General features: G+C 35.5%; 1 protein-coding gene across 4 annotated transcripts in view; it reads right to left on the minus strand.

Moving 5' to 3' along the window:
- The window catches only part of MACROD2 (mono-ADP ribosylhydrolase 2), a 1923575-nt gene that overhangs the window by 773566 nt on the left and 1136658 nt on the right, over positions 1 to 13351 (minus strand). For all 4 annotated transcript variants that reach the window (XM_072800037.1, XM_072800036.1, XM_072800035.1 and 1 more), the window contains exon 6: positions 12457 to 12578. In XM_072800037.1, the coding sequence (XP_072656138.1) occupies positions 12457 to 12578 (122 nt within the window). The remainder of the gene's footprint in view (positions 1 to 12456; positions 12579 to 13351) is intronic.

The following is a 13351-nucleotide window of genomic DNA, read 5'->3' on the forward strand; positions in this document are numbered from 1 at the left end:
GAAGCATGTATGGGGAAAAACAAAAACAAAAACAAAAACCAACCTGTATATTTGCTTATTAGTGTATTTGTGTGAAATCATTTGCTTTTTGATATTTCAATTTAAAAGACAAAACACTTATCCTTGGGGGCAAATCAGATATTATTGAGATTTCCTGCGTTTTTTTTCACTGTTCAGCATTGTTTTTTTACATTTGGAATTATATTTACTATATTCAGAATATCTGAGGGCTCTATCTATGAGACTTTGCTTCTAAAATTAGGAGCACTTGGGGCACCTGGGTGGCTCATTTGGTTGCCCATCTACTTTTTGCTCAGGTTATGATCTCAGAGTTCTGGGATCCAGCCCCAAGTTGGGCTCTCTGCTGCTCGGTGGGGAGCCTGCTTCTCCCTCTCCTTCTGTTCCCACTTGTGCTCTTTCTGTCTCTCTGTCAAATAACTAAATAAAATCTTTTAAAAAATAAAATTAGGAGCACTTGAAAAATTTTTAAATAATTTTAAAAATTGCTTTTGTGATTCCTTGCTGTCCTTACAGGACTACTCACATAATCATCTTTATGGATGCATATTACCCAAGAGTTACGTTATTGCCATTTCATAGAACTGCCATTTGCTGAAGCTATACATTGCTCTATTACTTTCTTAGCTTTTCTAAAATTCAAGAATCAAAGAAATAAGGTAAAAATACAATAATGGTGAGATAATTTCCCAGGGATGTAAAAATAATAAAATCCACAGCATCTAGAAATGTTGTCAAACCATTTAATAACAATAGTACTAATCTTACTACTAGTTCTGATAAAAATTACTCCAGTAGAATGTAAGCTCCACAAGCATCAATATATTCCAAGTACTTGGAACAGTGACTAGACCATAATGGTTGCTCAATACATATTTGTTGGACAAATTACCACTAAAGAACCTTATTATGAGTATTGTCACATTTTAGCTTCATGAAAATATTAGGATGAACCTACTATCATTATTTATCATTGTCTGTTATATTTTTATTTCTATGCATTTTTCTGTTATTTTTAAGCATTTGAGTCGCAGCAAGGACATTTCCCAAACAATGGGTTCAGAAGAGATAGAAAGATTGCCCTAAAGTTATTCAGCTCACAGGGACAAAGATCTAGGTGGTTAATATACTGCTATACTTAAGCCATGGTTATAACTAAAACACTATAGTCTTTCCATGAGACACCTACTAAGCAAACATTTCATCTTCTACACTTTTCAGAAGTGTGTAAGTATTCAAAACAAAGATAGCTAGGGTGTGTCTTTGACTCAATCTGTAACACATTTTCCATGAAAAAAAAATCCTCTTTATATTTCTACTGAATAGTATATAAACAAGTCTAGAAAGCTTTCTTGATACTGACAGGTTTATTTTTATTTTAAAAGTGGTATTGGTTTTATTTGTTTTGCTCTTTTAGTCTCTCAGTTTAACAGCCTAAGAATAGCTTTGATTCTATACATTGAAATTGCTCTTCTGAAAAACATATCTGAACATTTGCAAGAAAAAATAGACAGTTTAAAGCTGCTGCCTTTGCTCTAGACTATTAACCCCCTAGATATATGCCAAAATTACCCGGTTGTTCAAATCTAATGGCAGGCTCAGGACTCTATGGTCTATGTTTTGAATTGACTATTTTCCTCATGATACAGTGATCTAATAACTGCTACTCAGGTCAGGGAAAAATAAAACACTCAAGATGAACGTTTGCATTGCAAATCTGTTTACAGTTTCTATACAAATTTCACCGTAATATACTTTCTTTGACAGTGTGCTGGGCTAGTATCTCCTCTGGAAGATACTGTTGTAGAAACCAGTAATGATTTTCCTGGGAATGTCCCCTAGTCTGATAAAAAGAAAATAATTAAGTGAACAAATCTGGGTAAATTGAGATGTTTTATATTTTCACTCTAAATATACTTTCCTTGGTCTTTGCTAGTAGATTTACATCTGCAGAATGCACAAGTGACTAAAAATAATTTTTCAGACTATAAAAGATGAAGCAAAAAGATTCAGATTCCCATACAGAAAGAACTGATCATAGGCATATTCTAACTTTAAAAAAAAAAAAAAAAAAACAACTCTTAATTTATTTAAGAAAGAGAGAGAGAAGGAGAGAGAATACATGCATGAAAAGATGCATGCATGAACAGAGAGAGGAGCAGAGGAGGAGGGAGAGGGACAAGCAGACTCTGCTGAGTGCAGAGCCCAAGGAGGAACTCCATTTTATGACCCTGGACACTGAGATCATGACCTGAGCCTAAATCAAGAGTCAGATGCATGACCAACTGAGCGACCCAGGCACCCCTGTAAGATTTTTAAAGAAAATGGAAGATAATGTATTCCCCCAAAAAACATGATTTGGAAAAATCCTTATATTGGAAAAAAAAATCAAATATAGCTACCTAATCAAATTGTTTACCCTCAATATGTATCATATCTTCTAACTGATGAACAATTTTACATACATCTGATCTTAGGCAGCCAACTTTTCTGCTGTTTGCATGATGAATCAAAACTTAGTGTTGTGAGATGTTGAGAAAAAAATTCAACCAAGGTGACACAATATTGTGATACTATTTCTTTACTACCTAAGAATTAATTTCATTTTCAGTAAGTCTGTTCATTCCATAGGTTACAACACTAGTCACATTAATTACCATGCTTGTAAACCTCTATATCACACTATACTTACAGAAGCAGAGGATTTGGATGCCTGAGTTCAAGAATAAAAATCTCTGGACAATGTGTGTTTAGCATATTGCCCTACTGGAAAATCAGTTTAACTTAACCTAAGCGTTCTCATTCAGTCAGAGCCAATATTCCTTTTTATATAATAAATATTTTGAAAAGCCCTCTTGAGTATGCTGAAATGACATCTATAAATAGTACTTCTTACCTACATACATTAAGCAGAAGGTGCCAGTGGCCCACCCACATCCTCCCAGAACTCAGAGTTCCAGTACCTGCCCACCCACAACATTCTCCAGCAAATCCCTTTATGGGATTCTACCTCAGGGTATTCTCTCAGCCTGGCCAAGGAGCAGGCAAGAAGGGCTGGGGAGTTAATCCTCTAGGAGCAGTCCTCAAATAGCCACAGGTGGAAGTGAAAGATAAATGGCCCAGCTTCCCCCATTCCCTAGAGGGGACTTGTTCAGTGCTCCATGGCAGGAGTGAGCTTCTGCTGTCCACAGTGGTAACTTGCTTATAAGCTGACTCTTGGCTGCCTTCCCTTCCATCTCTCACTTCCCCATTCCTCTGTCAGTACTCTCTGTCCTAACCTCCTAAATAAAGTACTTGTACACAAACCCTTGTTTCAGGGTCTCTTTCAGGGGAACCCAAATCAAGACGCTACATCAATTTTTTAAAATCAATATAATGCCACAGGGGTAATATGAAAGAGATATAAAAGGAAAGTGACAACGTCAAGTTCTGTTTTCAACATGTATATATTCAGGCATGACTACATATTGCCTAATGTCATACACAGTGAATTAAACAGCAAGAAAGGAAGTAGTCAGATAGTTGCTTTCTTACATGGAAATACTAATGAAGGGAACATCTGCAAATGCAGACTCACACAAGTGCACTATGTTGCCAACTACCATAAGTGGTGCGGCCACCAATGGCATGATTTCCTCAGGCACTCTTGGCAAAATGCTGAGCACACTAAGTACTAACTTCCCTTAATTTTCATGGTGGTTCACTAATATGTTGAAAGCAAAAGGTCTGTTTTTAATGTACCCTGTTGTTTATAAATAGGTTTTATTTATATGACTGTTGAGCAAAACAATGCATAAAACATTGTGCAGGATAAGGAACAGATTCTTAGTGTATCCCTAGTCAGCCCACATGTTGTAGCATCTCTAGTCCTGCCCACAAAATACCAGTAGCACCCCTGAGTCACCCCACAATCATTTTGATTGTTTCAAATCACCCTCACTAAAAGCTCCTTACAAGGTAGTACTTTGGAGAGCCTTGAGTTTCAATAATAATAAATACATTCATACATACAAATAAAAGACATAAAATAGCAGAGGAAAGGGGAAAAGGCACTGAATTTAGAATTTCCGAATTTAAATCCCACTTCTACTTTTTGTTAGAGGTAAGACCTTGAGCAATTTACTTATGATCCTTCTGGCTCATATTCCTCATCTGTAAAGTGGGAGAAATAACACTCCAACTCAGATTGTTCAGAGACTAAATGAGTAAAACACAATGCCTGGCACAAACTGATGGTTCAAAAATATTAGCTGTTCTTATTACTATATTTCCTGACTAAATGATCTAATTTAAGCATGTCTCTGACCAGAAGGCATGGATTGAGTTCAGGTGTATGACTACAAGTTTTCCAGGCATGGTTTGTGAATTTATCATCATTCCATGCTCTCCTTCCTTCTCATCTTTGCTGTCCACCTTTGGTCGCTTGTTATTGCCAGTAATAATGACCTGATGAGAGTATTATTTGAGATTTTGTACCCCTATACCCAATTAGAATATCTTATAAAAGGCAAGCATAGAGAAGAAAGAGGAAAGAAAAAGTCCTGATTTAGCCTTTTTCTCCCCTCTTTGGCTAAATCAAAGAAACACAGGGAGCTAGCTGGACAATTTGAATAACAAATGAGATGATGTATAGGAACACACTGTTGTAAACTATAAAGCGAAGTACAAATGCAAAAATGCTTTTGTTCTTGTTATTTATTAATAGTATCATTAGTTACACAGCTGTTAGAACCTCCGCTAGGAAAGACACAAAGACTTAGCATTATCCTTTATAAATGAGATAGCTGAGAACCAAGACTAGATGTTGCTTAAAAAGAGAAGAGGAAAGAAGATCACGCCATGGCTCTGCAGAAGAGGGTGCTTTGAGATGAAGAGCTGGCTAGGAAATGATGGTACCATGTTAGGCAGGGGAGCAGAGGTAACAAATTAAAAGGTCATCTTTTTAATGCTGCAGAAGTCTTCTTGAAGAAGGGACTGCATTGATTGATGTGGTCTGTAATGGAAACTCAGATAATGAAATAAAACCAGCATTTAAAAATTTCAGGCTGAGAACTCATTGTCATGGCAACCCTCTCAGAAGGGAACTTGTATAAGAAAATAAGTTTTAACTTGACTATGCTTTAAAAAGAAAACCTACACTGCAGTGAAACAATTAAATACAGAATTCCAAATTTGCTTATTGCTGGAATGCTTAGTGGAAGCACTGAAATTGTAGGTCCATTGTCTTTTCCATTGGAAATCATTACTTCTCAAAACCTATGACTCATGGAGGGAAAACCATCTGCTTTTGAGGGATCTCTATTGATATTGGGTGCTTTCTACCAGCAAAGATTTACATTTTTTTCCACTCAATACATCATCTAGCATGACACTCAAGTAGAAATCACAGTGGTATACACTATGAAAACACTTAACTTTAGTTGTCCATAATCACATAAAACTATCAAATTCATATATCAATTAGTAGTTACACTTATTGGGAAAATCATTTTTAACCTAAATAAAATCTGGTTTATATTCAGATTATGATTATTTTTATATTAACACTATTTTCTTATTATATGTTCTTCCTCAAAGAACACCAAACTGGGTAAACTATGTTTTGTCAGTTAAAAGGGGTTTTCCTGAATACCCAGTATCTTTGACAGACATGAATCTATGCCTTTTAACTGATGCTGAAGGCAGAAATCATTGTGATCCTTTTTGAATGGCTTGGATTAGGTTTCTAAAAGTGAAGCTGATGAATTTGCCATTGAGGAAATTTAAGATCATATTGCAAGAAAGAAATAGAGAGCAAGAAAAACTCACAAAGATCCTTATAAAATATTTCCATGCTCACTTAAAAACAACAAATGATAGTATGATAGTATATAAAGAGAAATGATAGTATGAGTATAAGATAATATTTATGCTTTTATAGTGTCTCTTACATCAGTGTTATTAATAACAGTCCCTGTGCAATAGGAATATTTTCCTCACTGTCTTCATCCCTACACTCACCTCTTTCATTTGTATGTTTTAGGTTAATATACATTCAAATGAATATTCTGTATATGTGAAGTCCTCTTCCAGTCACACAATACCTGTTTAATTTTCTTAGGACACAGCACTGTCCCAGAAATCAAAATAATACAGTTGTTTGATTTCACCAGCCTGACTTCATTTCTCAAGCCACACATATTAGAATACTGTGTCTCCAAGACCTGGGTACATTCTTCAACACCCACTATCTCTTTCCCAAGATTTTCCTGAGAAAATCTGTGCCCTCTTTGACTTTTCTTTCAATTTTTTTCCCTGTTCCTATTTCTAGTTCATTCTTTTCCTAATTATCTCCTCCATGGTGCCTACATTTTTTGCCTATCTGGAATCAACATTCTCAAGATTTCAGAGAATGTATACACAAGTAAATCTGCATATATTTGAATTTTGCCCCAGGGGAATTCATGATTGGAGGAAAATAAGTGAATTATATTTGAAGTAGGTTGGAAGAAATAAGGTACATGCACAAATAAGCTCTAGGTCTAGGAAAGATTGGTCAGATTTTTCATTTGAAACTCTTTACGATAAGACAGGAAGAAGAATCATGATTGAAATCATAAATTTAAACATTCATCAGTATTAATAATGCTGTGCTAATAATTCATAGAAGAGATGTGTCGCTGTAAAATGAACCACTAAATTTATTGATTACTTTTATCCTTTTACAACCTAAAGTAAACATGTAGATATATACTGAAAAGGCACCCCACCAAAAAGAATGGACAGAGGAGAGAAATGTAAGGGAATGTTGTATCTTAAATTAATAAAGGAGTATTATTTTTTTGATAGTGAAAAATTTTGTCTACAATACATCCAAAAACCAAATAACTACCTTATTTCTAGGTAGTTATGTATAACTATAACTTTTTCTTCTCTATTTAAAAAGTATCTTTTCTTAGCAAAATGGGAGGTAAGTAAACTTTGTATCCCACTGTGTTTTCTATTTCTCCCAAACTTCATCCAGATCCCCTTCGAATTCCCCTCCTCCCTCAGGCTGAGGTGCTAAGCAATTTTATCATCCTCTACTAATTTATCCTGCCAAAGTGAAAAGTAATTTGATAAATTTCTTCATGTTAGGGTATTAGGAAATTAATTTTCTACAGATCTCATGAGTATTTGCATTTTAAAGGGAAATTGCAGAGAAAGGACAATGCCTGACCATCATAAATTAGTCATTAATTATGGAATTTCAGACATCTGTGATGAGAATCCGAGAATGCTCTCAAATCATACAATGGATATGATGATCTTGTCTATTTATTTGTCTGGACAGGCAGGAGATGGAAACAAATGATATATTTAAAGACAACTATTATATCTTCCAGGACTTAGGAGATGCTTAAAAATATCTTGGTAGGGGATGCCTGGGTGGCTCAGTAAGTTAAGGAACTGGCTTGATTTCAGCTCAGGTATGATCTCAGGGTCGTGAGATTGAGCCCTGTGTCAGGTTCCTCACTGGTCATGGAGCTTGCTTAAGATTCTCTCTCTTTCTCTCTCTTTCTGGCCCTCCCTTTCCATAAAAAAAAGTCTTAGTACATGATAAATCTTATTAATATTTTTTGAATAAATAAATGATCACACTATTTGTTTTACCTCCAATAAAATTTTAAAGAGTTCTTTCGGAAAAAAAAAATGAATTCCTTTGGAGAGATAAGAATAAAGCAGAAATCTCTGACCTCTGTGCTGTGATCCCTAAGCTTTTGGTTTAGTTAAACCAAAAGTAGAAAAGTGGTACCTAGCGAATATTTCATTTATTATGGACATTTCCCTGGTCCCTCTGCAGGTAGGCAGGGCTATGCAAATAGTTCTGGCCAATGAAATGGGAGCAGAAATGGTGTGTGTCACTTCTAAACTGAGACAGTAAAAAGTTCATGCATTAGTTTGCAAGGTCTCTGTTCTGTAGCAGCTCAACAGGTTGTCAATTCAAAAGAGCACAACTATGAGATGATGGAATGTTTTAAGCCAGGGTCTCTGAATGCAGGCCACTGAGATTTTGAGGTTGTTTGTGTTGTAGCACAGCCTTATTGCTGGTCCAGACCATTACAACATTTATCATATTGCTTACATATTTACCATATTGCTACATATCTACTACCCCACCTTAACTAGTTAATCCTTACCCATTTTTGTAGCTTTGCTGTAAAATGACACATAGTTGGAGAAACCATAATGATATAAGACTATTTGTGAAAAGTTAGAGATTAGACTATAAATTTAAGACAGTTAAGTGTGGTGACAAAATTAGTATAATTCAATTCAATGCATCTACTGAGCAGTAAAAGTCTATGGTGTGCTCTGTATTGTCAATACAAATATGAGTTGGTAATACTAACAATCATATTATTAATTATTATAAATAAGATAATATTAATAGTTATAAATATTAATAATAGTGTTTTTTTTTAAATTCTATCCATTTATTCATGAGAGACATAGAGAGAGAGAGAGAGGCAGAGACACAGGCAGACGGAGAAGCAGGCTCCATGCAGGAAACCCGATGCAGGACTCGATCCCAGGATACCGGGATTAGGCCCCAAGCCAAATGCAGACTCTTAACCACTGAGCCACCCAGGCGCCCTTTTTTTTTTTTTTCCTCTTAAGATTCTATGCATTTATTTTAATTGACTAAATAAATATATTATGAGATAACAGAAAATATGTATTGGTCTCAGTCCCCAGTTCTTGACACAGAGTTCCTAAAACTTTTGAAATGTCCTGAGTAATAAGAACCCTAGGAGGATTTCTTATTCTAATAAAATACTTGTCTTTGACTCCTTCCCTTATATAGGGTTCCTAAAACCCTTGCAAATTTCTGAATGGTAAGAGCACTAGGGGTATCTTTTGCTTTAATGAGGCAGCTCTTGGTGGGCTCCTGGATAGCTCCTATAGGGGGGGTGTTCACTAGAAAGGCCAAGCAATGATTAGAAGCTTGACATTTTCAGCCTTGCCCCTTACCCCCCAGAGAGGGGCTAGAAACTGGAGTTAATGATTGATCATGTCTATGAGAGGAAATCTCCATAAAATTCTAAAAGTGTAAGGTTCAGAGAGCTTCCAAGTTGGCAAAGACAACCACACTGGAAGGGTAAAGCTCCCCTTACCCCCCCCCCACAGCTCCATAGGGACAGAAGCTCCTGTGGTTGGGACTCCCACCCCAGACCCTGCCCTATATACCTCTTTATCTGGATTGTCTTCTATATCCTTTATCATATCCTTTAATAAACTGGTAAATGCAAGTGTATCCTTGAGTTCTGTGAGCCTCTCTAGCAAATTAATTGAACACTAAGGTCACTGGACCATAGATCTATAGCTGGTAGATTCAGAAACATCAGTGATAATCCAAGCTTACTACTGACATCTGAAGGGTTTAAGTGTGTGTGGAGGGGAGTTGGAGGATAGGTAACCTTGTGGGACTGAGCACTTAACCTAGGGTATCTGACACTATCTCCAAGTAGATAGTGTCAAAATCATGTTAGGATTTTAAAGTACCCAGCTGGTGTCCCAGAGAATTGCTAGGTATGGAGAGAAACCTCCACATATCCGGTGACCAGAAGTGAAGTGTTTTGTGTAAATAGCAAAGGAAATTCACAGGGAATAAATGGACAAGCAGGAAGAACACATTTTCCCTTACACCAGAGAAGGAAAATAGATGAGTTTTGTCATTACAAATGTACTAACTGAGTTCTTGATAATAATTTCTTTCTGGTTTAACAACATCAAGAGATGACATGATAAATGTCTAGAAGTCTGGCTTTCAGAATAGATGTCAAAGCAAGAGCGATCTCAATCTCCTAAATTTGCCAAATCATAAAAAGTGAAAATAACTTATACTTGAAATAATATTGCCAAATATTTTTATAGAGAATCACATTATCCCAGTTATCTTAAATCCATTATCTTGACTGAGCCCCATAACAGTCTCTTGAGTTAGATGGATCTGAGATTATACTAATAGTTTACTGATTCTTTGTATGTGGAAACTGAGGCCACAAAATATTGGCATGGCTTGTCCACGGTCACACAGTGACAACTGGTAAACCAAACACTAAGCAGCTCTGATAAAAGGGTTTATAAGAAATTTTCTGTGATATGTATATAAATGAGCTCAAATTGTTTATTTTCCATCCTAATAGCCAGGCTTTTCATATCAAACATATCTCCTCATCTATTGTAATAAGTCTATATAGTACAAACCTATACATTAAAACATATATCTAATTGTAATCAATTTCTAAGAATTTTCCATTTTCCCTACATGAGAAATTGATGACATCAGTAATATAATTTTTTTAGCATTATTTTTTTTTGACACTGGTCAAGAACATGATATTCCATATAAAATAGAAAGCTCATTTCCTTCTTTAAGAAAAAAGAGAGGGGGCTCCCTGGATAGTTCAGAGGTTTAGTGCCCACTTTCTGCCCAGGGTGTGATCCTGGAGTCCCGGGATCGAGTCCCATATCGGGCTCACTGTATGGAGCCTGCTTCTCCCTCTGCCTGTGTCTTTGCCTCTCTCTCTCTCTGTATCTCTCATAAATAAATAAATAAAATCTTAAAAAAAAAAAAAAAGAAAAAGAAAAAAGAGTGGAAAGGAAGGAAAGAAGGTAGGAAGGAAGGCAGGCAGGCAAATAGATTTTTTTGTGTGTGAATAAAAGACAAGACATTTGATAGAAACTCCATTCCACCATGCTGTATGTATGTGGTGATTATCTGGACATTTTGCTTCACGTTTTGCAAATATTTTCCATCTCCATTTTTATTTTTTAATATTGAAGTGACTTTAGTTTAGCACCACCTGCTAACTTAGCACCAAGTAAGATGTAATTAACCCCTCAAAATAATCATCTAAAATAGTTAGATAGACCTAATTCCAATCCCAGGGTGATTAGAGCATTGCTTTTGTCCATCTGCGGGTCATCTGATAAAAGTCAATTAAACTTAGTCCATAATTCCCCCACTCCTTACCTAACGGTGGCAAGTAGTGTAATAAAGATATGATTGTTTTAAGATCATTATCTTTAGAGATATTTCTTTTTCCTATTAAAAGAATGGGTGCTGTTTTTAGACTGTTTCTAGTGGGCTAGCATCTTCTTACTTTCTATTGACTTTAGAAAAGAAGTCATTAGAGATGCCAGTGAATTCATTAGCTAATTCTCTTCAGGTCTCAAGGTCTATATTTCCCAAGCTAGAAACTTCTATACATATCCATTTTTCCAAGCACTTCATCCCCTTGCCTTTTTAATCAATAGGCCATATTGACAAAATTTTAATTATTCCCTAAATGTGCACACCTGTTTTGATTTTCCTTATTTTGCAGTAAAAAACAAAATCAGCCCACTGGTTTAGCAGTTTGCTTTGCTCCATTCTTTTTGAATTTCAGCTTTCTCTTCTAAGACAGAAGGGTCTTACTTATTGATTCATTTTTTAAAGAACAAAATTTTAAAAATCAAAGAGTAAGATAAAATATTCTGTTCTGTTAATAATTATGCAGAGATTTAAAAGATTGTATAATTAGCTTGCAAAAAAAAGTTTTGTTATTTTGAAGAAACTCACCAATCTATCTTGAAAAAGGCATTTCAAAATTATAATCATGCATGAAAAGTCCAGCAACTATGCAGGATTATCAAAATGTGTCTGACTCTCAGTGCTCCTTCATGCAAATAATAAAACCTTCACTTTTGTGACCTCCTAAGCAATGCTGATCCATTCAGCCTGCTAAGAAGTCAAGGGTTTAAGTATTTTCCTGCCCCACAATTTCACCAAGGTTATAATCCTTGCGAAAAGATCCCAGGGATTCTGTCCAAATTAACTTACTATTGGGTATTTACACTCTCATTTTTCTCATACTTTTATTTTCCTGGTGTAATTGAGATGTAATAAACATAGGACATGTTGCAAAGGAAAAGCAGGTGAATAAATACTCCCAAATCCAGCTCAAAGGCTTCCTTTCATCCCAGCCTACTGGTAAGGAAATAGATTAGATCCACATTTTTTGAACTCTGTCTAAATTGATAAAACTTAGAAGGGATGTGACATACCCAGCCACAGACTACTAGTTTAAGAAGAACCAAATAGACTGAAAAGACAGCAACTTTTCAGTTAAAATGAACACATGTACACTTTCTTCAAATCTAATGGTACTATGGATGGCAGAAAGTAAACAGGATGGCTCCATTTGTATGAGTCTAAAGTTTTAAATCCCAAAACATCACAAACAATTAAGCAAATATTTAGGGCATACAAAAGAATGGAGTCATGATAATCAGTAGCACATCACTTACTGAGAATCTTAACCTTAGTTTTCCAAATTTTAGAAATGATTTTCTACCCTTATTTTGAATAAGATCATTTTCCCAAATACGGAGGCTGGAAGAATAAGAAATAAGAAACAGAAAAGTACTTACAACTGATCGGATGTTATTTTCTTTCATCAGCTTCAGAGATGATTTATAGCAATTTGCGAGGTCTTCCTTGTGGGAACCATTAATATGGCCTCTGGCTATTGGTCCTACAGTATGGATGACATCTGCACATGCAAAAGGAAGAAGAAATAGCATAAGCAACGTATTTTTCACTTTTCACATAATTGGTGCTTTATTTACTGTAGGTATTTGTGTTGGAGCCCAGAGACAAGCAAGCTAAGAATTACTGATGTTGCAAATGCCTCCCTGGTAAAAGATTTTATATAGCACAGCCTCATAAAGCAGGCAGTTGCCCAGGAAGGTGATAATTGTGAAAGGGCATCCCCTACCAGTAAGTTATTTCATCATTGGTCAGATCCAAGTGAGACAGATTATAATACAAGATGTGAATAATTGGCACCCTGGCAAAAGACAAATCCTTGGTGGGAAATAAACTGAGAAATAATTGCCTGGAAAATGAGCGTTCTCAATTGACATGGGAAAAAAACCAATGCTTCACATCACTTTACTTATAAATAAGGCAATAGTTTCAGTCATTGTACACAATAAAAAAGGACAAATTTCTGAAAATGTGCCAAGATAATTTATAACAATCAGTAATAAACTTAAAAGGAATAACTTTAAAACATCTCTACCAATTTAAAAGTGCAACCTACCAATCCTCATATATATGACATATGCTAAGGATAATAGTCCCTAATAATTACTTTCTATTTTTTACTATATTAAAACTTTCAAAAAGCAATCTATACTTTCGGCCTCTATATTTAAAACACAGATTCTCCTTTGCACATAAAACCAGTCATTGTTATATTTTGTTAATACCGACACACACATAAACTTTTGCATTTAGAAACATAATGCAATAGCACTGTTT

Source organism: Canis lupus, chromosome 26 (assembly GCF_048164855.1).
Source record: "Canis lupus baileyi chromosome 26, mCanLup2.hap1, whole genome shotgun sequence".
Lineage (NCBI taxonomy): Eukaryota > Metazoa > Chordata > Mammalia > Carnivora > Canidae > Canis > Canis lupus.